This window comes from Protomyctophum bolini (genome assembly GCF_963924005.1).
Source record: "Protomyctophum bolini genome assembly, chromosome: 7".
In the NCBI taxonomy this organism is placed as follows: Eukaryota; Metazoa; Chordata; class Actinopteri; order Myctophiformes; family Myctophidae; genus Protomyctophum; species Protomyctophum bolini.
Window position 1 is genome coordinate 21,991,734 of NC_137868.1, and position 22,331 is coordinate 22,014,064.

Below are 22,331 nucleotides of genomic sequence, written 5' to 3' on the forward strand. Positions count from 1 at the left end.
AAACAAAACAAAAGTTAGACAACGGAAAAGTTGTGATGTGTGTTTCATGACCAGTTTACAGGGGTAGTGAGGTGCTAATGTACAGTAGGGCTGCCGTAATTGTCCAAAAATTGGATTCGGATATTCGTTTTAAAAACCCACGTGGATTCGAACAATTCGAGCCATTCGGATTTCGGATTTCAATTCGAGCCAATCGGATTTTTAAATAATTATATTTACACCAATACAACCTGAGACATAACATTTAAGATCGCATTGCTGGCGCAACTCTCTCTCTCCGCGCATTGGTGTTGCTGAAAACTGAGATGGAACGGAACGCATACATTCTCCCTTCTCCAGTAAAACATTTTTCTTAAATGAGCAATCCTACCACACAGCCTTATCAAAACGAGGCACGGAGGCAGTGTTAATTCTGCTGCATTATTATTATCTGTGGACTGTGGGTCTGCTGCCGAGTGCCGACGTTATGAAACTTTTTAGCTGGCTAGCGCCTGTGCTCCGCTGTTATGCTCAAATTAGTGACCCTAAAGAATTCTGAGGCAACATGGCTGGAGACGAGAAGCCAATCAGAACTGCGCTGCGCTGCACTGTATAGTCTGTGTTTAGGAAATGTGGCAGCTGATTTATTCTTCAATGTATGCCGTTGTCGGCGTGTCGCGTGGCAAATATAACTAATCTACAAGCTCACAAGTCACAACGCTTACCCATGGCACCGAAAACTAATAATAATAATAAATAAAAAAATATTTTTTATTATTATTTTTAATTCGAACCTTAATTTTATATATTCGGTTATTAATTATTATTTTTGATTCGAATCTATATTCGGATATAGAATATTCGTTGGCAGCACTAATGTACAGTACAGACTGGTGCAGAAAGGGCATATTGTACACATGCATGTCACAACATGACAATGGAATGTTCTGTGACTTGGGCCCTCTGTTCTGCATGTGCCTGGGATGTTTGCATAATAGGTGTGTGTGTGTGTGTGTGTGTGTGTGTGTGTGTGTGTGTGTTCATGTGTGAGTGCGTGCGTGTGTGTGTGTGTGTGTGTGTGTGTGTGTGTGTGTGTGTGTGTGTGTGTGTGTGCACGCGCATGTGTGTAGACATGCTCGGCATAGGCTTCTTATTGTCAGCCCCAAGGCAATAAAGATGTCCATTGAGAAAGGTCATGTGACAGCATCACGAGTGAGGGAAGGAATTTCAGAATTTAGGAGTAGGATGAGTTCAAAAAGCGAGAACATTTTTTTTCCGCCAAAATAGTTTGGATACAATGGACTAATCCAGAGGTAGGTAGACTGCTAGATCCTGGGTCTTAAACAGGGGGTCTGGGACCCTAGGGGGTCCTCAAAGTTACTACAGGGGGACTAGAAACATTGTTTTAACATTAACCACTTGAACCCTAGCATCCCTGTTCTGGGGGGAACATTCACAGAAAATAGCAGATCTGCAAGCTCAGCTTACAACGTCACAAGGCATCACAGCATGACAGGCTGCAGCGTGTCAGCCTGCAATGAAGCCTAGGTGCCCAAAAAAGCTGGAAAAAGAGCAGACAGCAAGTATAGAGCCAATGGTCAAGTTTACAAAGTTGAGCGTTTACGTGGTTAGATGTCTGAAAATACTTCAACATGATTCCAACATATTAATAGTAGTGTGTAAACAAACAAACAAACATAAATTTATACTGATGATAACATTGATAGTGCTAACTATCGTAAACAAATGCAACATCTATGAACGAAGCCATCTATGTAATAAATTGCAACACAATTTTATACGCATTGGGGATCCTTGCTTAATTTCTCTCTCAGCGAGGGGGTCCTTGGCCTGAAAAACACTGAAGACCCCTGTACTTCACTATATGTAGATTATGTAAATTAACTGGGTACTGTGTTGAGGGACAGAGAAGAAGGCAAACTGTGATGGTCTGATGATTCAATATCGCACGTTGACGTGAGATATCCACCATGTCCTTAACAGCTATGTGGGTATTGAATTTCTCTCTATAGCTGTTCATTAGTTGAGAATGAGATGCCTTCTTTTTTTAGGCCATTACCTTCTTTGTACATGCTTGCTCATGATTGTACTAAATAATACTGTCACTCTTAATCTTCTTTCAACTTTAATTGGCATCCCTATATTCGGCATGTCATTGTAGGCAAAAAAAAACATTACAAATCTTTCAAAAATAACCGAACCAGTTCCACCCTGGTGGAAAAGGAGCCATATTTCGGCGACCCTGGTTGTTACGTTAGGCAAGAATTGAATAGATAATATACTGTAAACCTTTATAGATACTTGGAGGGATATTCAGGTGTCATAGCAGCAACAGCAATATATGAGAGAAGATGGGAGGCTTGGGGGGGGGGAGTAAAAGAAAAGCCTGGGTACGGGGGCTAGGTGAAGAGTGGGCGGGTCAGCAAACACCTACAGGTTTGCACTTCTCAATAAACAAGTCACAAGATCCAACCATCTCAACCAGCACAGCATTTCCACCAGAAACACCTCCTCTTGTTCTCTCCAGCTCTCAGCAGGCCTTTCCCAGAAGTACAGAACATAAGGTCAATTTTCCTTTTTGCGCAATAACCAGATATATGCAGGAGTCTACAGTAAACTACAGTTAGGAGGATAGGATACACACCTTTGAGTTTTCACTCATTCATTTGTCGTTGTCACTCTCTCCCAGTTCAGTTTTCAGGGTCGTCATAGTCTTTGAAAGCCTCGGAGGGGCCTCCCATCATTAATCACTGTCATAACTTCGGAGAGTGTGCATCCAGCAGCATGACTCATAATAGGGACGTGTTGTTTTGGGAGTAAGATGGGAGTACGTCTTTCCTGCTGTCAGCTGATTTCATGTTTACAGCAGGAAAAAGCTGGCTGGCGGAAAGCTCAGTTATGTGCGAGATTAGTTCATTTGTGATAGGGTAGGGGAAATGCAGAGTATGTTTTTGCCTTCTTGATGTTGTCTGTACCTATTGCTCTAATACATGTCTGACCACCAGCCATGTCCTTTGGCTCCTCAAAGGCTAATGGAGGAAGGAAACGCATGTTCGTAAACTTGTACTGTTGTGGTGTGCTTTTAAAAGGAATATCCTGAAAGTTTCTCCCAGAGCTTGACTGACTTGGTTCTGACTTATTGTTATTGATCTATCTGGCTGTCTACTACATGTATATGACTTTCAAGAACTATGTGAAGCTGACTATGCAATCAATCAATTACTATTAATAAAGGTAAACATCCACACCATTTGTATACATTACTGATTCAGTACTATGCAACAAGTGACACTGAAAACAACAGATTTCATCTGAATGCAAGGTGCTGGTGTGCGTAGATCGTCTATTTTTGACATGCGATACAGTCATGCGATGAGGTATTATTCAGGCGTTATTTTCCCATGAATTGGCAAGGAAGTCTGTCTAGAAAGCATCCCTCGGGGAACTTGAAATTAGATTCTGTTTCTTTCAGCTGCTCAAGTTCACAAATATTGATCTTAAGGAAAACCTGTTCTGATAGGTGTTGACTTCCTCAAAGCACACCACATACAGTATGAAACCCCCACACATGCCTTGGCTTGAGTAGCCTAACTATTAAAATTGTTGTCACTTCAGACGGCCAAACATATGAATCCATTTCTCTTTCACATGTTACTCTCCAGTAAACCCAGGGAACTCATAGTGGAAACAAGCTTCTTTCCTGTGTGTACTATGGCCTGTGTGCAGTGCACGTCATTTGTCCAACATGAAATGAATGCAGCACTTGTCCCCCACAGGATTTGCATGCAACTACACACTAATTCTGTATGTGGCGTACATGACATGTACTGTTAACTGTTGTCCGTCCCTAGTGTTTCTATGATTGTGTGTGTGTGTGTGTGTGTGTGGTGCCTCATTTTCATCCAGTGCAGTGTGTAACAGTCGTCTCTTGGCCCTCGTCTCTCGAGGCTTGGCTGCCACAAAGCTCACTTTGTCACAGTTAACTGGCTTGGGCTCACAGCTGGGCCACTGACTATAAGCGACAGTCCCCACACGTTGCTCTTGGGCCAGAGAAACACCATGAAGGTGTGCTGCATATTGTATGACACATATTGTACGACACAAAAAATATGGTGTAAAATTACCAGATTGTATATGTTTGGCAATATAAGCATAGTTTCCTGTGCATTGTTTGTGGATGCTAGTGATGCATTGATAATTATGTCAGAAGCGCAGACACAACATAGTGTCCTAGTATGTGATCACCTCTCATCCTGTTTCCCAAATATACGTTGTGTGTGTGTGTGTGTGTGTGTGTGTGTGTGTGTGTGTGTGTGTGTGTGTGTGTGTGTGTGTGTGTGCGTGTGCGTGCGTGCGTGCGTGCGTGCGTGCGTGCGTGCGTGCGTGCGTGCGCGCGTGCGCGCGCGCGTGTGGGGTAATCTATTTCAGTTTGTCTGCCAGGCAACTGTTTCCTTTTCCTCACAGCTTTTCAGCCTTCAAAGTGTGTTCCTGTTGTTCTGTCCCAAATAAACAAAGAGCTACTTGTACACTGTTATAATCTGTGTCCTTCATACCTACTGGTATTTACTCAACTGAAATTCAACTTTATTTTAGTTTATTGATATTTATTTACGACTTAGTATTCTTAAAACAATTATTCGCATATATTTTTCAGCACAAACACTAAAACGAAATCTTCAAAGAAACAACAGGATATATCCATGAATAACTGAAACCATTCTTAGCGGAAATAACAAATTAAACCAATCAAATCATGTTGAAGGAAAAGCATGTCCAAAATATTGGAGGATATTTTATATTGGCTGACAAACAATACCATCTTATCGACCCGTTGACAGAGAGGGATTGTTGTTCTGTGCGATATTGGCACTCAGGATCATGATGTTATCACCATGCAAGCTTTGTTAGCAGCCTACTACAATCTGACAATGGCAGTCATTCTCTGAGTCAAAGTCTGTCTCGGGAACCTACATCTTGAGATGTTTGATAATGGGAGAGTCTTGTTAGTCTTGACTCCAGCAAACAAACACATCATAAGCAAGTTTGCTATCATACTAAACTTGAACCTTGGGGAGAACCTCGGGTAGATAACCCCAATGAGGACTACTTGGAATGTGTGTGGAAACTGAGTCATGGCCTTGGAATTTGAATATATGACTCGATGGAGTCATATATGGATGGATACAACGTCAAGACTATCAATCGTCAGTCTATCATTCTGACTTAGTCCATTTGTATAGCTTTTAGCTTTTAGCATATAATAATAATAATAATAATATATATGATTTATATAGAGCTTTTCTGGGTACCCAAAGTCGCTTTACAGAAAGAAGTACCGACATATTTATTAGAAAACTATTTAAAAATATTATACATTGTACAATATTATATCTGTGAATTGTGGCCAGATGTGCAAAATTGACAGAAATAACATGCTTTTCTGTGATTGTCTATTCTGTCACTGTATTCTTAAAATGGAAAAGACGGGGTCTAACTGTGTGGATTTCATGTGGATCTCAGAGGTCATGTTATTAATCAGTTAATGTCATCATCTCGAGTTCTCGACACTGACGTCATATCACTGTGGCGTTATTTGCCTCCCTCAAAAAAGTTATATAATATAATATTGAAAAAACAATAAAACGTGAAAAGTATGCACGTGAACAAGAAATGCGGTTTGCAGGATTAGCCATGCACGGACAGGCACACACAGATCAATATGAAACAAAGGACAGAAATTTCTTGAAAGAAATAAGTGCCTCATGTCTTAATGCTTCTCAAGGACATATTGTTTTATTAAACATTCCTTGAATGTTTTCTCTGCAGTGTTTCCAGTGTGGCGGGGCGGAGGGACCAGTGGTCCTGGAGCTGGTAGGTGGACCCAGGGCTGGGGCTGGGGCCGCTGCATACGATGGGAAACAGGAGGGCCAAATGAAGGAGCCCATGACCCTGTGTGGTGTGTCCTGTGCCGGGGAGGATGGACCAGGCTCAGGGAGGCTTGTCAGAGACGGACAGGTGCCATTAAACTGCCCACAGAGATGCTCAACATCAAACTGCCCCACCTCTTTGACACCCACCAAGTTCCGCTCTTTGACACCCACCAAGTTCCCAAGGTAAGTGCAGGGAAGTGAGAAACTCACAAATGCTTAAACCTACTTTTCAAGTGATGTCACGGCCGCAGACAATGTCGGAATAAAATCATGACAGTTCTGCTATAGTTGTGACACACTCCTGTCATTCTCTATCGTCTTTAGTCTTGGCACATATGCTTGTGAAGTACATTGTCAACAACTAATTAGTCTCGCATAGCCTTTCGATAGCTAGGCGGAGATCTCTGAAAGTCTGGCTGTGTGAAACTAACAACCAATCGCGCAACTCTTATCTTTTATCTTTTTCTTGTTTTCAGTTTGTATGTTGTTTATTTAATTTAACATATTTTCAAAAGGCACAGCTTCCTCATTTAAACACATTTATACAATTGTTTTAAATCTAATTTAAAGAACATTTATTTTATTGATGCCATAAGAAGTTACAGATATTATTTTATGTTCTGTACACCCATTCAGAGATATCAAATTCATAAAGTAAGCAATGGGAGTCTATAGTCTATACCAGAGATTATCTGTAGATATGGCCTTCGTTTTATTCAATGTTGTGATTTGCTCATTTGTTTGGTGAAAATGTAGTGTCTTGCACCCGCAGACCAACGTAAACATGTGAATAGCATTTGTTTTTCTTCAACATTCTGTATCCTTTTGCCGTCCAACCCATTGCTCTTTTCTCATAATACTGTACATGTGACTGTGATTCACAGAAAGCTACAGTAACTTTGTGTTCTTGTGGCATTGCCATCATATACCATCATAATACTAGTACTACCAACAACGAGTTCTGATTGATGTGGTACTTGTAAGGTCTATCACAGTATAACCAGGGCTGGATTTATCCCCCCAAGGGCCCCCGGGCTAGACAACATCTCAGGGCCCCCCCTGGGCTGCGAGGTGCATTTCGGTCGCGTGGCAAAGTCGTGCGTCCGGATTTTCTTTTTGATATTTTGTTTTAATTTAGCAGATAATACTAAATATACAATAACTAAACATAAATCTCACTTGAATTGGATTGCAATACTTTACAATTTAAAATCATACTATGATCATACTATCATACATACTATTCAAACATACTATATTTATACTATTTATTAATACCTGGACAGGGAATTACGCTCTCCTTTGGGTTCTTTATAGTAAAATGTACTTTTGTTTGTCTCCTCTCCTCGGACATTTATAAAATGCCAATGGTAATAACAAAGCTCAGTAAGAGCCAGTGGGAGATCATTACTGACTGGACACAAGCCATACAAAATGTAACTTAATCTGTAAAAATGTGTAGTATTTAATGTATTTTATTTCATGTGACTGGATCCTCAGGTGTTTCGAGAGGATGGCATCATCTCTGGCTATCGTCACCCTCGGAGCTCAGCTCTGGACTGCATCCTCAGCAGCTTCCATATGACCAATGAAACGGTCAACATCTGGACCCACTTCCTGCCAACATGGTGTGTAGTGCACAGGGATTGGAGATGTGTTGGACTGCTTTACACATAGCTAGATCATATTGCATGCATGATCTTCACAGTAGTCCGCACACTGTTTGTAGCTCCCACAGGAATTTTATTAGAATAGAAGGATGACAACATTTCGACCCCTTGTGGGTCTTCGTCAGGAATGAGTACAACAACACAGTAGGTGTGTTATATACAGATGGCAATGCACAAGCCACTGTTTGCAATGACGATAATTATACTGACACACCCACCATGTTTATGAAGTCAGGCTGAGTAGTGTCAAGCCAAGAACACATAGAGTAAAACTACTAGAGGCACTAAGGCCAACTGTTAGTTATAATGTATAAAAGTCAAGGGTAGGGTGGTACAGCTACAGACTACAGGTACAGAAAAACGGATACATTTACTGCAACCAAACACAATTTAACACTGCAAAGTGACTAGAATAAGGAAAATGCATGATCTTCACCTGCATGCATAATTACTAGAAACTAATATTTGAAAATGGGAGTCGCAGTGTACTCATGTACTAAGTATACAATGAAAGTATGAAATGAAATATCATCTGTGTGAGATGTTAAATATTTGATTTGTGAGCGAGCATAGACCAGAATATAATATCTCTGCTGTCGGGCAGAAAGCAGCTAACTCTAAAATGTTCTCTAATAAGTTCAACCTTATATTTTTTTAAACAAAGCAATTGTACCTCAACAAAGTTTGTTGTTTATATATTGTCAGATACTTGCATGAGGGGGAGTGGAGTTAACTGCTTTAGCAGACAGTTTGAGGATCCAATGGAGTTAGATGGTTTTGTCAGAAGCACTTTTTAATACTTTTCATTGGTTCAATATTTTTTTTAACCAACACAGACTGTTCAATAGCATTGATTTATGAAAAAAGAAAAAGGGAGCTAACTGATTTCTGCCGGACAGCGACGATATATATAGTTTATTGTCCTCCCTATGTGAATACACTTGAAAACTAGAAAGGTCGCAATTTTTCAAAATTGCAAAGTGTGGTTGCCACAGTCGCTTACATAGGCCCCTCCCACTAATATTGCCAGCCAATTACAATGTCACGTCACCCCTGTGATCATGCATAACTACTTCGGAGGATATTTATCTTCCAAAAATCATGTTTTTGCGACAAAAGGTAAAACTGTAAAGGGCCCCAGCACGAAAAGCTACTATACGGCCTGTTTTGAAACCGAATATACAAAAGATATTTTTACACTAGTTTTCTTTCACTTAAAGGAGGAAACTGATGACAAAAAGATACAAAAAGAGAGAACTATTTCAACTTCATGTTGACATATCCGTGGTGCAGTAGATCATATCATGGAGATGTGGTCCGGTCCCATTTAGACCTGAAGACATTTCTGCAAATGTCAGTTTTCTGAAAACCCTATGTCAGTCATTCTTAAAGTTTTTCATGTCAAGGATCCCAAAGATATATGTAATTGGCCGCCGACCCCCATCTGAAAATATGTTGTTCCAGGGACCCCCCATGAAGCAAAGATTGAGTTAAAAACGATCGCTCTGACAGAATATATATTCAAAGATTTGCAGATTTGCAGACCTACAAGCTCGTAGCGTGGCACTCTGTGCCTCGTTATGAGCTTGTAGATCTGCTACTTTTCAATAGCTAAAGTATAACATACTTCTTAAAACACCAATATACTGTACAGTACTATGCTGCGTGAATAAACATACAATTTGATAGCATACAGTAGAATAGATCACCCAGGTTTTATGGTTTTTCAATCCTCACACGTGTGCGTGTGTGTATGTATAAGTGTTGCAACACTTAAAATGTAGAATATGACATTTTAACGGTAATATCGTATATCGTATCGATATTGCAATATTTGGCATAAAAACAGAGATTTGTAATACGGAAGTTTACGGAATGTATTGTAGTCGATAGGGCTCGCGTGAGTACATGAACACGTGACCGGGCTGTTTTCTGCGCCCTCAATGTCGCAACTCTGTCTATACTCTATGGCTCTGTTGTAATCCAAACGTACTGTACACGTGTGTGGGTAAAGGGATAGGGTGGCCTGGCTGGGTGTATGACTTGACTACCGCGGCCTGAATGATTCAGCCCTGCAGCGAGATATGATCTGGACAACAGATGTCAATATGAAGTTGAGGATAACATTGACCACTTCTGTGTCTTAGTCATACTTCTCTCTCCTTTCTTTTGTAATCTTTTTTGTCATCAGACGGACAGCTTGGTCATATACTTCTCTCTTTGTTGACGTTTTGTTAACTCATCCTCCTGCCGTTAACCCAGTGGTGGAAAGTAAATAAGTACATTTACTCAAATACTGTACTTAAGTACAATTTTGAGTTATTTGTACTTTACTTGACTCCAATTTCCAATACATTTACAAAATCTGTAGGAGGAGAAGCCGGAGGAAAAGTGTGTTTTCAATTAATTTTCATAATTATTATGAACCTCCCTCCCAAGTCTTGTAAATATGGCGCTTACAGTCTCCACTCTCCAATGGAAAAAAAATACTTACATTTAGTCTTCGATTTCCCCATTATAAATCTATGGAGAACTAATTAATTAATCAATTAAACTATACAACGGATCTCTTAGCAAAATACAAGCACACGATTCCCGATGAAGCCGGTCAATTTGACATATGGCTTGAGTGTGTGCGGCAGAAACTGGGGGAGGAGTAGTGCGGCAAAGTATCGCTCATTTACAATAACAATAGTCTGGTTGCCCTGTTAGGGCAACCAGACTCGTTATTCTCACCTTGTATCAAAACCTAGTGGAATTTATCAACACAAACCTCTCCACAGGGTTTCATGACAGAACTACTTTGTTTTTTTCCATGTCCCCCAGGTACTTTCTATGGCGGTTTAGCATTCTTTGTTCCATGCTGAACTTCCTGACGGATGGCTTCGTTTGGCCGCTACTGGTGTACATGCTGCTGATATGTGTGTACCCCTTCACATCGTGCTGCGCTCATACCTTCAGCACCATGTCTGCAGAGGCACGTCACATCTGCTACTTCTTTGACTACGGGGCCCTCAGCCTCTACAGCTTGGGTGAGAAATCAAAAATAATAATTTGTTATTTTCAGACGAGAACCTAAACATGTTTGTTGAGTGGGAGGCAACTTGTTTGACTCCCCAGAGCAATTGGAAAAGTGAATGAGTAACACGTTTTACTTCTTCATCAGTTATCCAATGAGTTGTCCGTGTAAGTGTACTTAATCCACAACTCTGAAATGGCTCACTGAACAACTATAAAAGATTGTACTGGGCAGCTCAGGCATGAATATTAGTTGAATGTAGGTCACTGCTAAAAACAATGCACTTAGATATGTTGCCCTTGATAAATGAAGTGGAATTAAAATGGTAGTAGCAAGGGGGGACTGACAGCACACACAAAAGGAGTTCGGATTGGATTCTGGATGTTAAATGTTTACATTACAGGGTTATACAGAAGTTCCTCAGTTCAACATGGTCTGCTGCATGTAACCCTGACGTCCGCAGAGAAGACAAACAAAGGACAGTTTGTTACCACACAAACCCATGTGTCCCTATTCTCATTTGGTAAAAGAATAGCTGATCTACAAGCCCACAATTCATTGCGACGCAAGATTTGATGTAGAATTGTAGATGGAAAAAAGTAGCGGACCAAGTATTGAGCCATACCCCAGTCAACTAAGTATTTAGAGTTTAGTGGTTAAGGCACATGCACAGCTCAACACTACTAAGTATTTAGAGTTTAGTGGTTAAGGCACATGCACAGCTCAACACTAGCAAGTTGCAAACCACAGATGGTTCAAGACTTGGTCAAGGCTTTCCTGCTGATTCATGTGTCTTAACACAGCCTTCATAATGTCAACACGAGTTGCAAGCAGTCTAAAGCAGTGGGTTCTCAAACCTTTGTCATTGTCAAGGACCCCCAAATTGTATTTTGCCATGGACCCCTTTCTGAAAAGCTTTTGTGCCAGGGACCCATCACCATCACATTGGGATGCGTTGTGGGCTTGTAGATTGGCTATTTTCGAATCCGTATCATGTATAAAAGGTTAAAGTGGTTAAACTGATTTTTGAAGTTATATTAAGTCATTTTGCTGGAAACCACTGGAACCTCTCCAAGGTCCCCTGGGGGCAATAACTGCTCAAAGTCAGATGTCACTGGAATTAATCCAGATAATAGTTTAATTTATTCAGCAACAACAAAGTGATTTAGTTACAACAGGTCACAAATGACACCTGAAAACAGCATATTGTATAGTATTGTCTCATGTGTCCTTACTCCTTATATGGATGTAAGTGTTAATGTTCAGTTGAGAGCAAAGCCTAGTGGATCACTGTATTTAGGCCACTATTCATGGCTCACTGGGTTGAGTCGAGGTTACAGCCATTGACCATAACATTTCCAGATGAAAAAGAATTTAATAATCAGAGCACAAAGAACATTAAGGTTTCTTTAGAAACCATGGTTCTTTAAGTAAGTGAGCGAAATACTTCGCTTATGGGAGGTTTCGATCTGAGAAAGCGAGGTGCAGATTTTCATTTATGAACTCACACAGGCATTATTTAATGCACTGTGGGTTTAAGGCTCGTGACGTAGGCACCCAGCGCCCTAGGCGTATATAAGGCCTAGCTGCTACGTCACAGGCCACTCGAACAATTTCCTTCTGCCACAGAGCATGACAGAAGGGTGTTCAGCGAAGTATTTCGCTCACTTACTTAAAGAACCATGGTTTCTAAAGAAACCTTAATGTTCTTTTAAGTTGTGTTCGCGAAATACTTCGCTTATGGGACTTTATGAACTCCCGTATCCAGAACTTAGCCAGTCCTAGGACTTGGGAATCATTTAAGGGCTGGGGACAAACCTCAGGTTTGTGGCCCGGTCCCACCTAGTGGCTAATTGGGGTAGAGAAGGGTTACCCCAGATAGCCTGGGTTTATAGAGGAAGGAGGGGGCATTGTTCCCTTCCCTCCGGGGCTCTGTAAGGTGGACTTTATTAATATTATGTTATTATATATATTATATATATAATGTACGTAGTCCACCTATGGTGCGGCTGCTCCCAAGACCGCGTGCGCTATAGAAGGCACTGCCACATCTAGGTTATAGTATGTGGCAAAGGTCGAGGAGGAGGACCAGCTCGCTGCTGTGCAGACGTCCTGGATCGAGATGCCCTTGTGGAGCGCCCAGGATGCTGCCATGCCTCTCGTGGAATGAGCCTTCAGCGTAAGCGGTGGCTCTACCCCTTGAGTGGTATAGGCCAGGCGAATGGCCTGCACTATCCAGTTGGAGATAGTGACCTTGGTGACAGGTTTTCCCCTGGTTCTTTCACCCCAGGATACGAACAGTTGATGGCCTATCCTGTAGGGGCCTGTCCTATCCATGTAGGCGCGGAGCGCTCTTACTGGACAAAGGCAGTTCAGCCTCCTGTCCTCTTCCGTGGCGAAGGGGGGAGGGTGGAAAGCCTGTAGGTCCACCGGTACGCAGACCGAGAAAGCGTTCTTTGGTAAGAAGGCTGGGTTTGCTTTGATGGTGACCTTGGTTGACCTGTCGTCGAATCTCATGCACTCTGGAGTGGTCGAAAGTGCATGTAGATCGCTGACCCTCTTAGCGGTCGTTAGAGCGATTAGGAGGGCTGTCTTAAGAGTAAGGGATTTTAAGTCAGCCGTCTGCAGTGGCTCGAAGGGCTCATTTGTTAGAGCCCTGAGTACTAGTGACAGATCCCAGGAGGGGGCCAGGGGCCTGTTGACCCTACAGTCCCTGCGTACGCCCTTCACAAACTGTTTTACCAGCGGATGTTTCCATACTGTCTGGTTGTCAATGCCCACGTGGCAAGCCGAAATGGCTGAAAGGTGGGTTTTCACTGAGGAGAGGCCTAGACCTCTATCCAGGAACTCCTGCAAGAATGTCAGGATGTTGACTATTGAAGCTTGGAAGGGGATAACCTGGTTAGGTCGTTCTAAGCACCACCGCTCGAACACGTTCCAGGCTGTTTCGTAGCGTATTGCTGTTGACTGGGCTCTGGCCCTCTGAATTGTTGCAATAACATTCGGAGGGAGGCCGGTTTCTGTCAGCATCACCCTTTCACGGGCCAGACCCAGAGGTCCAGGTCCCTGGGGCAAGGGTGGAAGATCTCTCCTCTCGCTTGCGTGAGGAGGTCCGCTCGTAGAGGGAGCTGCCATGGTTGGCTGTAGAGGAGGGGAGCTATTTCCGTCCTCCACACGCCCCAGGCTGGTGCTACTAGAAGTAGCGTCAGACCCTGAGTCCTCACTCTGTCCAGAGTGTGAAGAATGAGACCCAGTGGAGGGAAGGCGTAGAGAAGGGACCTGGGCCATTGGTGAGCTAGAGCGTCTAGTCCCAATGTTGATGGTCCTCTCATGGCGAAGAAGAGAGGACATTTCGTGTCCTGCTCTGAGGCGAACAGGTCTACCTCGGGTGCTCCGAACCTGCACCAGATCTGGTTCGCTACTTGGGGGTGTAGTGACCAGTCTGCGTATCGGAGGTCTCCCCTGGACAGCAGGTCCGCCCCTGTGTTTAGAACACCCGGGACGTGGCACGCTGTAATGGATAAGAGACGAGCGTCGCACCATAGCGTGAGTTTCTGAGCCAGTTGGTGCAAGCGGGGGGACCTGAGTCCTCCCTGCTTGTTGATGTAGCACATCGTTGTCGTGTTGTCCGTCCTGACCAGGACGTGCCAACCTTGGATGCGCGGTTCGAAGCTCTTCAGTGCGAGGAACACCGCCATCAACTCCAGATAATTGATGTGGCAGGACAGTAATTGTCCCGTCCACAATCCTCTGGCTGTGGTGCCCTCTAATGTGGCTCCCCAGCCAGACATGCTGGCGTCTGTGGTGACGACTTTCCTGGTCAGAGGTCTGCCCATAGGGACGCCTTCTGAGAGGGCTCGTCTGTCCGCCCACCATTTCAGTGCTAGCACGCATTGTGACGTCACTGTTATTCTCTGGCGGCGACGGTGCATGGGTATGCGTAACGCATTCATCCACCGTTGAAAAGGTCTCATATTTAGCCTGGCTAGGCGTATTATGTAAACCACTGAGGCCATAAGCCCCGCCATCCGCAGGCATGCATGAAATGGAATCGAGCGATCCCTTTTGAATGACGCCGTGGACTGTATTATTGCCTCTATTCTTTCTTGGCTCGGACGAGCCGTGAAAGAAATCGAGTCCAGCGTTATACCGATGAAGTCTATAGACTGTGTCGGAGTTAACACGCTCTTTTCCTGGTTCACTCGGAACCCTAGGGAGTGGAGGTGGTTGAGCACTTGTTGTGTGTGCAACAGCGCCTCCTGCTGTGAGTCTGCCGACAGGAGCCAGTCGTCTATGTACGTTGCTAGACGAATGCCCTGTTGTCGGAGTGGAGCTATAGCTGCGGCTGTCACTTTCACAAAGACCCTCGGACTCACGGACATTCCGAAGGGGAGTACGTTGTATTCGTAAATTCTCCCTTCGAACCCGAAGCGCAGGAATTTTCTGTGCGGGGGGTAAATTGGAACGTGAAAGTAGGCGTCCTGTAGGTCTATTGACGTGAACCAGTCCCCCTCGCGGAGTGAGCGTAGTAGGACTGGCGGCGTCAGCATCCTGAATCGAAATTTCCTCAGAAATTGATTCAGGGCTCTGAGGTCTAGAATGGGGCGAAGTCCGCCCCCTTTCTTTTTTACCAAGAAATAACGGGAGTAAAATCCGTTTAGGGATTGTATGGTAGGGACCTCTGAGATGGCGCCTTTCTGCAGGAGGGAATTGATTTCCCCCTGTAGAATGTGCACTGCCTCCCCGCTTGCTTTTGAAAAGATGACTTTGTCGAAAGTGGGCGGCTTTGAGGCGAATTGGAGCATGTAACCTTTTGCTATAGTGCGCATGACCCATGGGTAATCCCCCTGCGTCTGCCACTGTGGTAGGTGACGTAACAGGGAACCCTCCATGTTCAGAGGGGATCCTGTCCGTGGTGCTCTGGCGCTCTCTAGCGTTTTGGACGCGTAGAGGCATGGCCTCTTGTTCCTGCTCACACTCTGTGTCAGAGTGTGAGAGGAAAATCGGGCGTGACGGCTCTGGCCTACGACAGCTAATGCTGTCGTAGAGTGGGTTATGCCTCCCACATGTGGGCTTATGCCCGTCAGAGTGCGCCTTATTGTTTTGTTTTTGTGTTTTTTTGTTTTTTCTTTCTTTATTGAATTGAAAACATACACATGTGATTCTTTTGCACATAAAACAACATTTTTCTGAGAGACAAATACAGGGGCAATTTTTGCATATACAGTCTCTCTGAAGCGCTTGTGTTGCGGTTCGGGGCTGAGGTCCGTGACCACTAGTCCCCTCGCAGAACTCTGAACTGTAGGAGGAAGGGGGGGTGCGGCCTTGACCCCCCTCTGGACCCGGCCGGGCGCCTCACTTACGCTTCCCATAACCACGTCCTCTGGGAGCGTCCTTCTTGTAGGGCGGGGGAGAGCGGCGGCGGGTGTCGTCCCTCTTGGTACGTCCTCCGCGCTGCGCTGGTCTGTCTCCGCCACGGTCCTGGTTCCTGGGTGGTCCCTTGACGTCCGTTCTGGTCTTCCATGGTGCCTTCTTAGGCCTGGTAGGGCGGTTGGAAGGGCCCTGGACAGCCAGAGGTTCGAGAGCCTTCATTGTCTTAGTGGAGGACTCGGCCTGCTGTATGGACACGGACATTTTCTCTAGGACCCCGTGGAACAGGCTTGTAGGAGAGATAGGGGCTCCTATCATGTCCTTCTTGACGGGCTCTGAGAGAGGGGCCAGGCTGACCCACCTCATCCTCTCTTGTAGAACGGAGGACACTAGGGCTTTCCCAGTGTGCTCCGCTATCTCGCACTGTAGAGACGCCATCTCGTGATTGAGGCGGCGGAGCTCGGCGAGGTCCTGTGGGCAGGACAGGTTGCCCATCTGGGCCAGGAGTCTTTCTGCAGATCCCTGTAGGAGGGCTCCCGCGTTGACTGCCTTGGCCACGAAACACATGTGGGCGTGCATCCACTTGTTGATTTTCGCTGCCTCCTTGTCTGCTGTGGAGGAGAAGACAGGGTCTCTGTTCAGTGGGATGACGCGTGGGACGGATGGATTGGCGAGGTAGGCCGCCACGTCCTTGTCCATCGGTGGCATGCCGTCCAGACCCATGTCACCGGCGTCCACCATCTCCATCACCCCTCTGGTGCTGCGAGTGGTGCACTCCACTTCCGTCAGTGGGTCCCCCCACGCCATAGTAATGGTGTCGAGGAAACCTTTCCCCTGGGGGAGCTTCTGCTTCTTAAGTGGGAGGGGAGGACAGCGGTCTTCGTTCCTACCTTCCCACTGGATTCTTTTAACTGAAGACTGGGGCCATTCGTGGCCGCAGCGCAGGACCGCCTTCTTGTAAATGCCCATGATGTCGGATTCATCCGTCAGCATTTCTTCGCGGTGCTGCTGCTCCTCGGTCTGCATGTCCCCGTCGTCCTCCTCGTAGAGAGTGCCGCGGGGTATGCTGCCGTCGTCCTCGTCGTCTATGTAGTCCGAGTACTCGGCCTCGTCGACGACGACGTAGTCCTGGACGTAGGGTTCCTGCTGGTAGGAAGGGAGGCTACCCTCCTCTTCCTCCTCGTCGTACCCTGGGGACGGGTCCATGCGGTCAGCCATCCTCCTAGGCACGACAGTATGTGCTGCGCGCTTCGGGGGAGGCTCCGCTGCAGCTTTGACTAACAGCGGGCGCGGTCTAGTCAATGGAGCGGGGGGAAACTCTTCCACGGTAATAGGCCGTGTAGTGTGTAACTTCCCCCGCTCCGCTGGCTGCTTTGGCTGGGTCGACATTTTCTGCTTTGCTCCCCAGGCCCCGTAGTCATGGGTTTCGGCCCTGTCTATCGGGACCCGGGAGGCTGCAGAGTTGGCCGTGGCCGGGGCGCGCGTGCGCGGAGCCGGCACAGGCTTTTCTTTTTCTTTGTTAGCCGCGCTAGCATGCGGCACTGGTGTGCTACGTGCTAACGGCGGCCAGTCGACTTTCTGTCTAGGTGTGGAACGTGGAGGCCCTTCGCAGACCTGCTTCTCCCTTTGAGGAGGCAAGTCTGGGTCGGGTCTTTCGCCTTCGAACTTTTCATAGAACATCTTCACGCGTTGAAGACGGGACCTCTTGAGCGCGTCAGGGATGGTGTCGCAGGGGATGCAGCCGGGGCCTTCCCCGGTGATAGCGTCGCGAGCATGAGTCTGTCCTAAGCAGTAGACACAAATAGCATGCTCGTCCTTTATAGCCATGGTGTTGTTACACCCCCCCACGGCACACGTCTTTCCCCCGGAGAGGTTGTTCTTCTTCGAAGCACACTTAGACATATTGTTTATTTTACTATCGTCACAGTTAGAGACGGCTAGCTAAAAAACAAGAGCGGCTAAAAAAGAAAGCGGGTTCACCCTTTCCTTCCGTTCACTATCGTCACAGCCAGTGACGGCTAGCTTAAAAAAGAGCGGGCTCGCCTGTTCCTTTGTTCTTTAAGTTAGCTAAGCTAGCGGAGCCGCGGGTAATAGGCCCGTGAAGCCGCACAGCTAAGGCTAAATAGCTTGCTACGGTAATAGGCCGTATCGGAATTTAGCTAGTTTTCCTAGAGTCAAAACAAGTTTCAACGTCGAGAAAAAAGCTGTAATAGAGTTCTTTTCTGCTTTTAAAATTACAATGAATGCTAACCAGTTATACCAGGGAGCCTCACGGAGCTTGAGTCTTGTCCTCTTGCCCGGTTTTCGAGACGCTGAATTGCCCAAAGTACAGGCTGGATAGCTTAATCATGCGACCTCTGTGGCAGAAGGAAAACGAGTGGCCTGTGACGTAGCAGCTAGGCCTTATATACGCCTAGGGCGCTGGGTGCCTACGTCACGAGCCTTAAACCCACAGTGCATTAAATAATGCCTGTGTGAGTTCATAAATGAAAATCTGCACCTCGCTTTCTCAGATCGAAACCTCCCATAAGCGAAGTATTTCGCGAACACAACTTAAAAGAACCCTGTTATTCTACACTTAATAAGGTTTACAAGAGTGGGTCGGAATTACATTTGATTCAAGGCCATGTCTTGAACCACATGATTGTAGTGAACCTTACGTGCTCTCGCCAAGTAACAATAACAAATATGATGAGCTGAAGTTTAAATGCATCATCTACAGCAAATGATCTATAACAAATATGATATGCCTCTCAGTTGATAGACTATGCACTAGGCCTACAGCAGTACATTTAGAATTTATTCAAATTATTTTCCATAATAAGACGCAACACGCCGCATTTTCTGATTCTGCATTGGTGCAGACTCTCCAGGGTGGGCCATGCTCAGTTCACCATTTCTAATTATAGAGGGAAATGGCTGGGAAAGATGAGTCAGTCCTTTGACATGATCACTCAGTTTAGTGCTTTCCATCCTGCAACTTCTGTCAGAGAGTCTGTCTAATAAGTCAGCAGAAACCTCTTATCTCCACATTTTAACAGTTTTGAGTGTTTTCGTAAATTAATACCCTACTTGATATCTACAGCATCATAACAAAATTATCAAAAGTAACAGATCCACACGCTCGAAACGTGGCACGAAGCGGCACATTTTGAGCTTTTGCAATTTTTTCTTTTAATCCTGAAAAGTACGTTTTGGACATATGTCCAATATACCAATAAATAAATTCCAATAAATATTATAAGGTTTCCATCCGACAGAGACGAAGTATACATCAACTATGATGATATGATATGATATAGTATTTTATTGTCAGTTTGCACTGAAATTTGTCTTGCGACCCAGTGGCCTTGTATGCAACACATTATACACACAAAACAGAAAGGAAAATACAATAACATACTGTACATAGAAGCATAAGGGCAAAGAACAATGTCCACAGCTCAGTCTAGTCCTGGCCAAAATCCTGATTAAGCCTAAAAGTCGACTGATGGACTATCTCCTCGTATTGGGTGGTGTTCAGAGAGAAAATGCTTTTCAGCTGTCCTTAACCGCTTTCTACAAGACAATGCCCTGTGGTGTGTTCCTTGGTTCCTCAGCAAGACTTTTAGGTTGTGTTCATCAAAAGATTCAGCCAATTGATCACACCTGTCTGAATCTTTAGTCATCAAAAACTCTTTTGTGAGCCATTTGTGCTCTTCATCTTGCTGTTTAGGCAACCGGCAATGGCCAGAGGGGGGCAGTGTTGCAGCACAATGTTGCATCCTCCATGCACTGTAACCCACAAAAATACAGTAGGGGTGTGGTTTTATCCCAACTGACCTACTGTATGCTACACTGTCACAAAGAATTGAGTTGTTGGGTCCTGCCATTTCCTCTAAGATTGGTGGATTAACTATGGAGAATGTTACTTTTCATCCTGTCATCATTTAAAGTTATCAACTATGTCGACAGATGACCCCCATCAAGGGGTCATCTGTCGATATAGTTGATAACTTTAAATTCCTGGGCATACACATCACAGACACATTCACATGGTCACTCAACACTGAGTACATCCTCAAGAAGGCGCAGCAGCGACTGTACTTTCTCAGGCGTCTTAAAAAAATTGGCTTAAGTACAAAGGGACTAGTTAACTTTTATCGTTGTATAATTGAAAGTGTCTTAACTGGCTGTATCACAGTGTGTTACGGTAACACGACCGCTCAGGATTGCAACAGGTTGCAGAGGACCGTTAAAACGGCAGCTAAAATCATCGGCACAGCACTACCCAGCCTCCACAACATCATTAAAGACACCAGCCATCCCGCAAATACCCTGTTCCAACCACTCCCTTCCAAAAAACGCTACCAGAGCATCAAATCTCGTACCACCCGTCTCAGTAACAGTTTCTTCCCCCAGGCAGTCAGGCTGCTGAACAGCTGACCTTGAACTGTATTGCACTGTATTGTCACTTCACTTTGCACTTTTTGTGTTTGTGTTCTTTCTTTGCACTATAGATGTTTGTTTTTGTCATGTGTATATAAGACTGAGAGTGCTCTGAGCTAAATTATTTTCATTATATTTATACTCTGTAACTATACATATGACAAATATGCATTGCTCCAATGAACATGTGTTATCAACATGTATATAACTATGTCCTCAAAGCCCCGTCAGAGGATGAAGCCTGTGGTCATAGAACTAGAATAACCATAACTTCCCACAGGGCATGTACAGTATAGTTTCAATTTAATAAAATAACTGTAGAGTTCTACCCTGCACAAACAATGATTTGCTTAATAGTTCTTCACTATCAGCCCTCAGATCAATGTTTGCTTTGCCTCACATCTTCTTGAATAATGTGTCTCTTTCATTAGTGCAACTCTTAGGGTTTTTGTTTTTTTAACAAATAATTAATTAAAGGTACCCCTGTGTGGTATAGACTCAAATGTCAAATGCCAGAAAGTTTAATCAAATGTGCAGTTACATACTGTATATATATGCCTGTTTGTGGGTGTCATGCTGTAGTTGCCTAATGTCACTTACTGTACAATACAAGACTAAAATGATGGTGATGACTCCTTTGATGGTGAAGACTCCTTTGATGGTGAAGACTCCTTTGCTTCTTTATGGTATACTATTTATATAATTAATAATTATATGATTTGCCCACTAATTTAACAAATCATTCCAGTGGCAGAGACTTGGAATGTTTCACATTGTTTGTATTTGGCTTTATTTCATGGTTGTGTGTATATTTACAGTATAAGGGTTTGCAACCAGGCTTCAGTTTAGCTTTAAAATGTACTAAACCTAATGAGCTTTTCAAATAATGTGGCTCCTGGCACTGCAATCCTTAATCTGCCACAGAGCTCTTTAGGTACATGATGTGTGCAGTCTCAAATGTCCAAAGGTCCATTTCAGGGCTGCAAATCTGCAGTGTCACTATGCAGTTTTCACTGCATAGTGACAAACTAATTTGTCTTGAGCTACGCCTGCATGGAGAATTTGCTATAGTGTTCAAACATGTTGCAGTTGCTCTTTAGAGAAGTAAGCATCCTTCTTGCTCGTAGTTTAATATAGTATCCTAGTGTAATGTCACCAATACTAGTGTAGTGTATAGTACTGACATCATTGGCTGGTCTTATCTGTTTGTGTCCCTTTTATGTCCAACCTGATGAATGTCTGTAACATTGATTTAATAAAGCAGAGAAAGGTGTGTGCAGAGTATGCATGGAATTCACGTTCAGCACCACACATATTTCTAAGAGGGAGCACGTTGATTTTACTCGTGTCCCTTATGCCCATGTATGGAGATCCCTGATGTCACCAATATGATGTCATAGTACTGTACAATGTGTACAACTGCTACTCTGACTATGGGCACAACTGGTATTGTGGCATACGTTTTGAAAATGTGTTTTGGTGATATCTTTTTGTTTTTATTGTCAGGCTGTGCCATAACCTATGGGTCCTACGTCATGCCAGACTGCTGGGTCAACAGTTGGCTTCATCAGTACTTTGTACCCATTGCCATTGGCAACACGCTCTTCTGCACCAGCTTGTCCTGTTATTCCAGGTAGGAGCCTGTTACCTACCCATCCCGGACCTTGGTATCAAACTGCAAATTGACCTTGAGTAGTCCTTTATTAAAACCATGTAGAGATCAGAAGATATTCTTATTTTGTGTACATGGATGGAAGGAGTGTTCTGCCCGGCATGAAGTCGGTCTAGTCATCGGTTGTCCAGAACCGCCAATCCGACCGATATGCCCATATATAGGCATGCCATATATGGACATAAAAGGACAAGGACAGATGTCCATATATAGGCATAAAAGCTACACTGGCCAGACATAAT

At 44.4% G+C, this 22,331-nt stretch overlaps 1 protein-coding gene across 2 annotated transcripts in view; it reads left to right on the forward strand.

The window, feature by feature from the left end:
- The window catches only part of paqr6 (progestin and adipoQ receptor family member VI), a 32,623-nt gene that overhangs the window by 6,456 nt on the left and 3,836 nt on the right, over positions 1 to 22,331 (forward strand). For both annotated transcript variants that reach the window (XM_080768854.1, XM_080768855.1), the window contains exons 2-5: positions 5,827 to 6,113; positions 7,431 to 7,558; positions 10,427 to 10,632; positions 21,924 to 22,050. In XM_080768854.1, the coding sequence (XP_080624980.1) occupies positions 5,827 to 6,113; positions 7,431 to 7,558; positions 10,427 to 10,632; positions 21,924 to 22,050 (748 nt within the window). The remainder of the gene's footprint in view (positions 1 to 5,826; positions 6,114 to 7,430; positions 7,559 to 10,426; positions 10,633 to 21,923; positions 22,051 to 22,331) is intronic.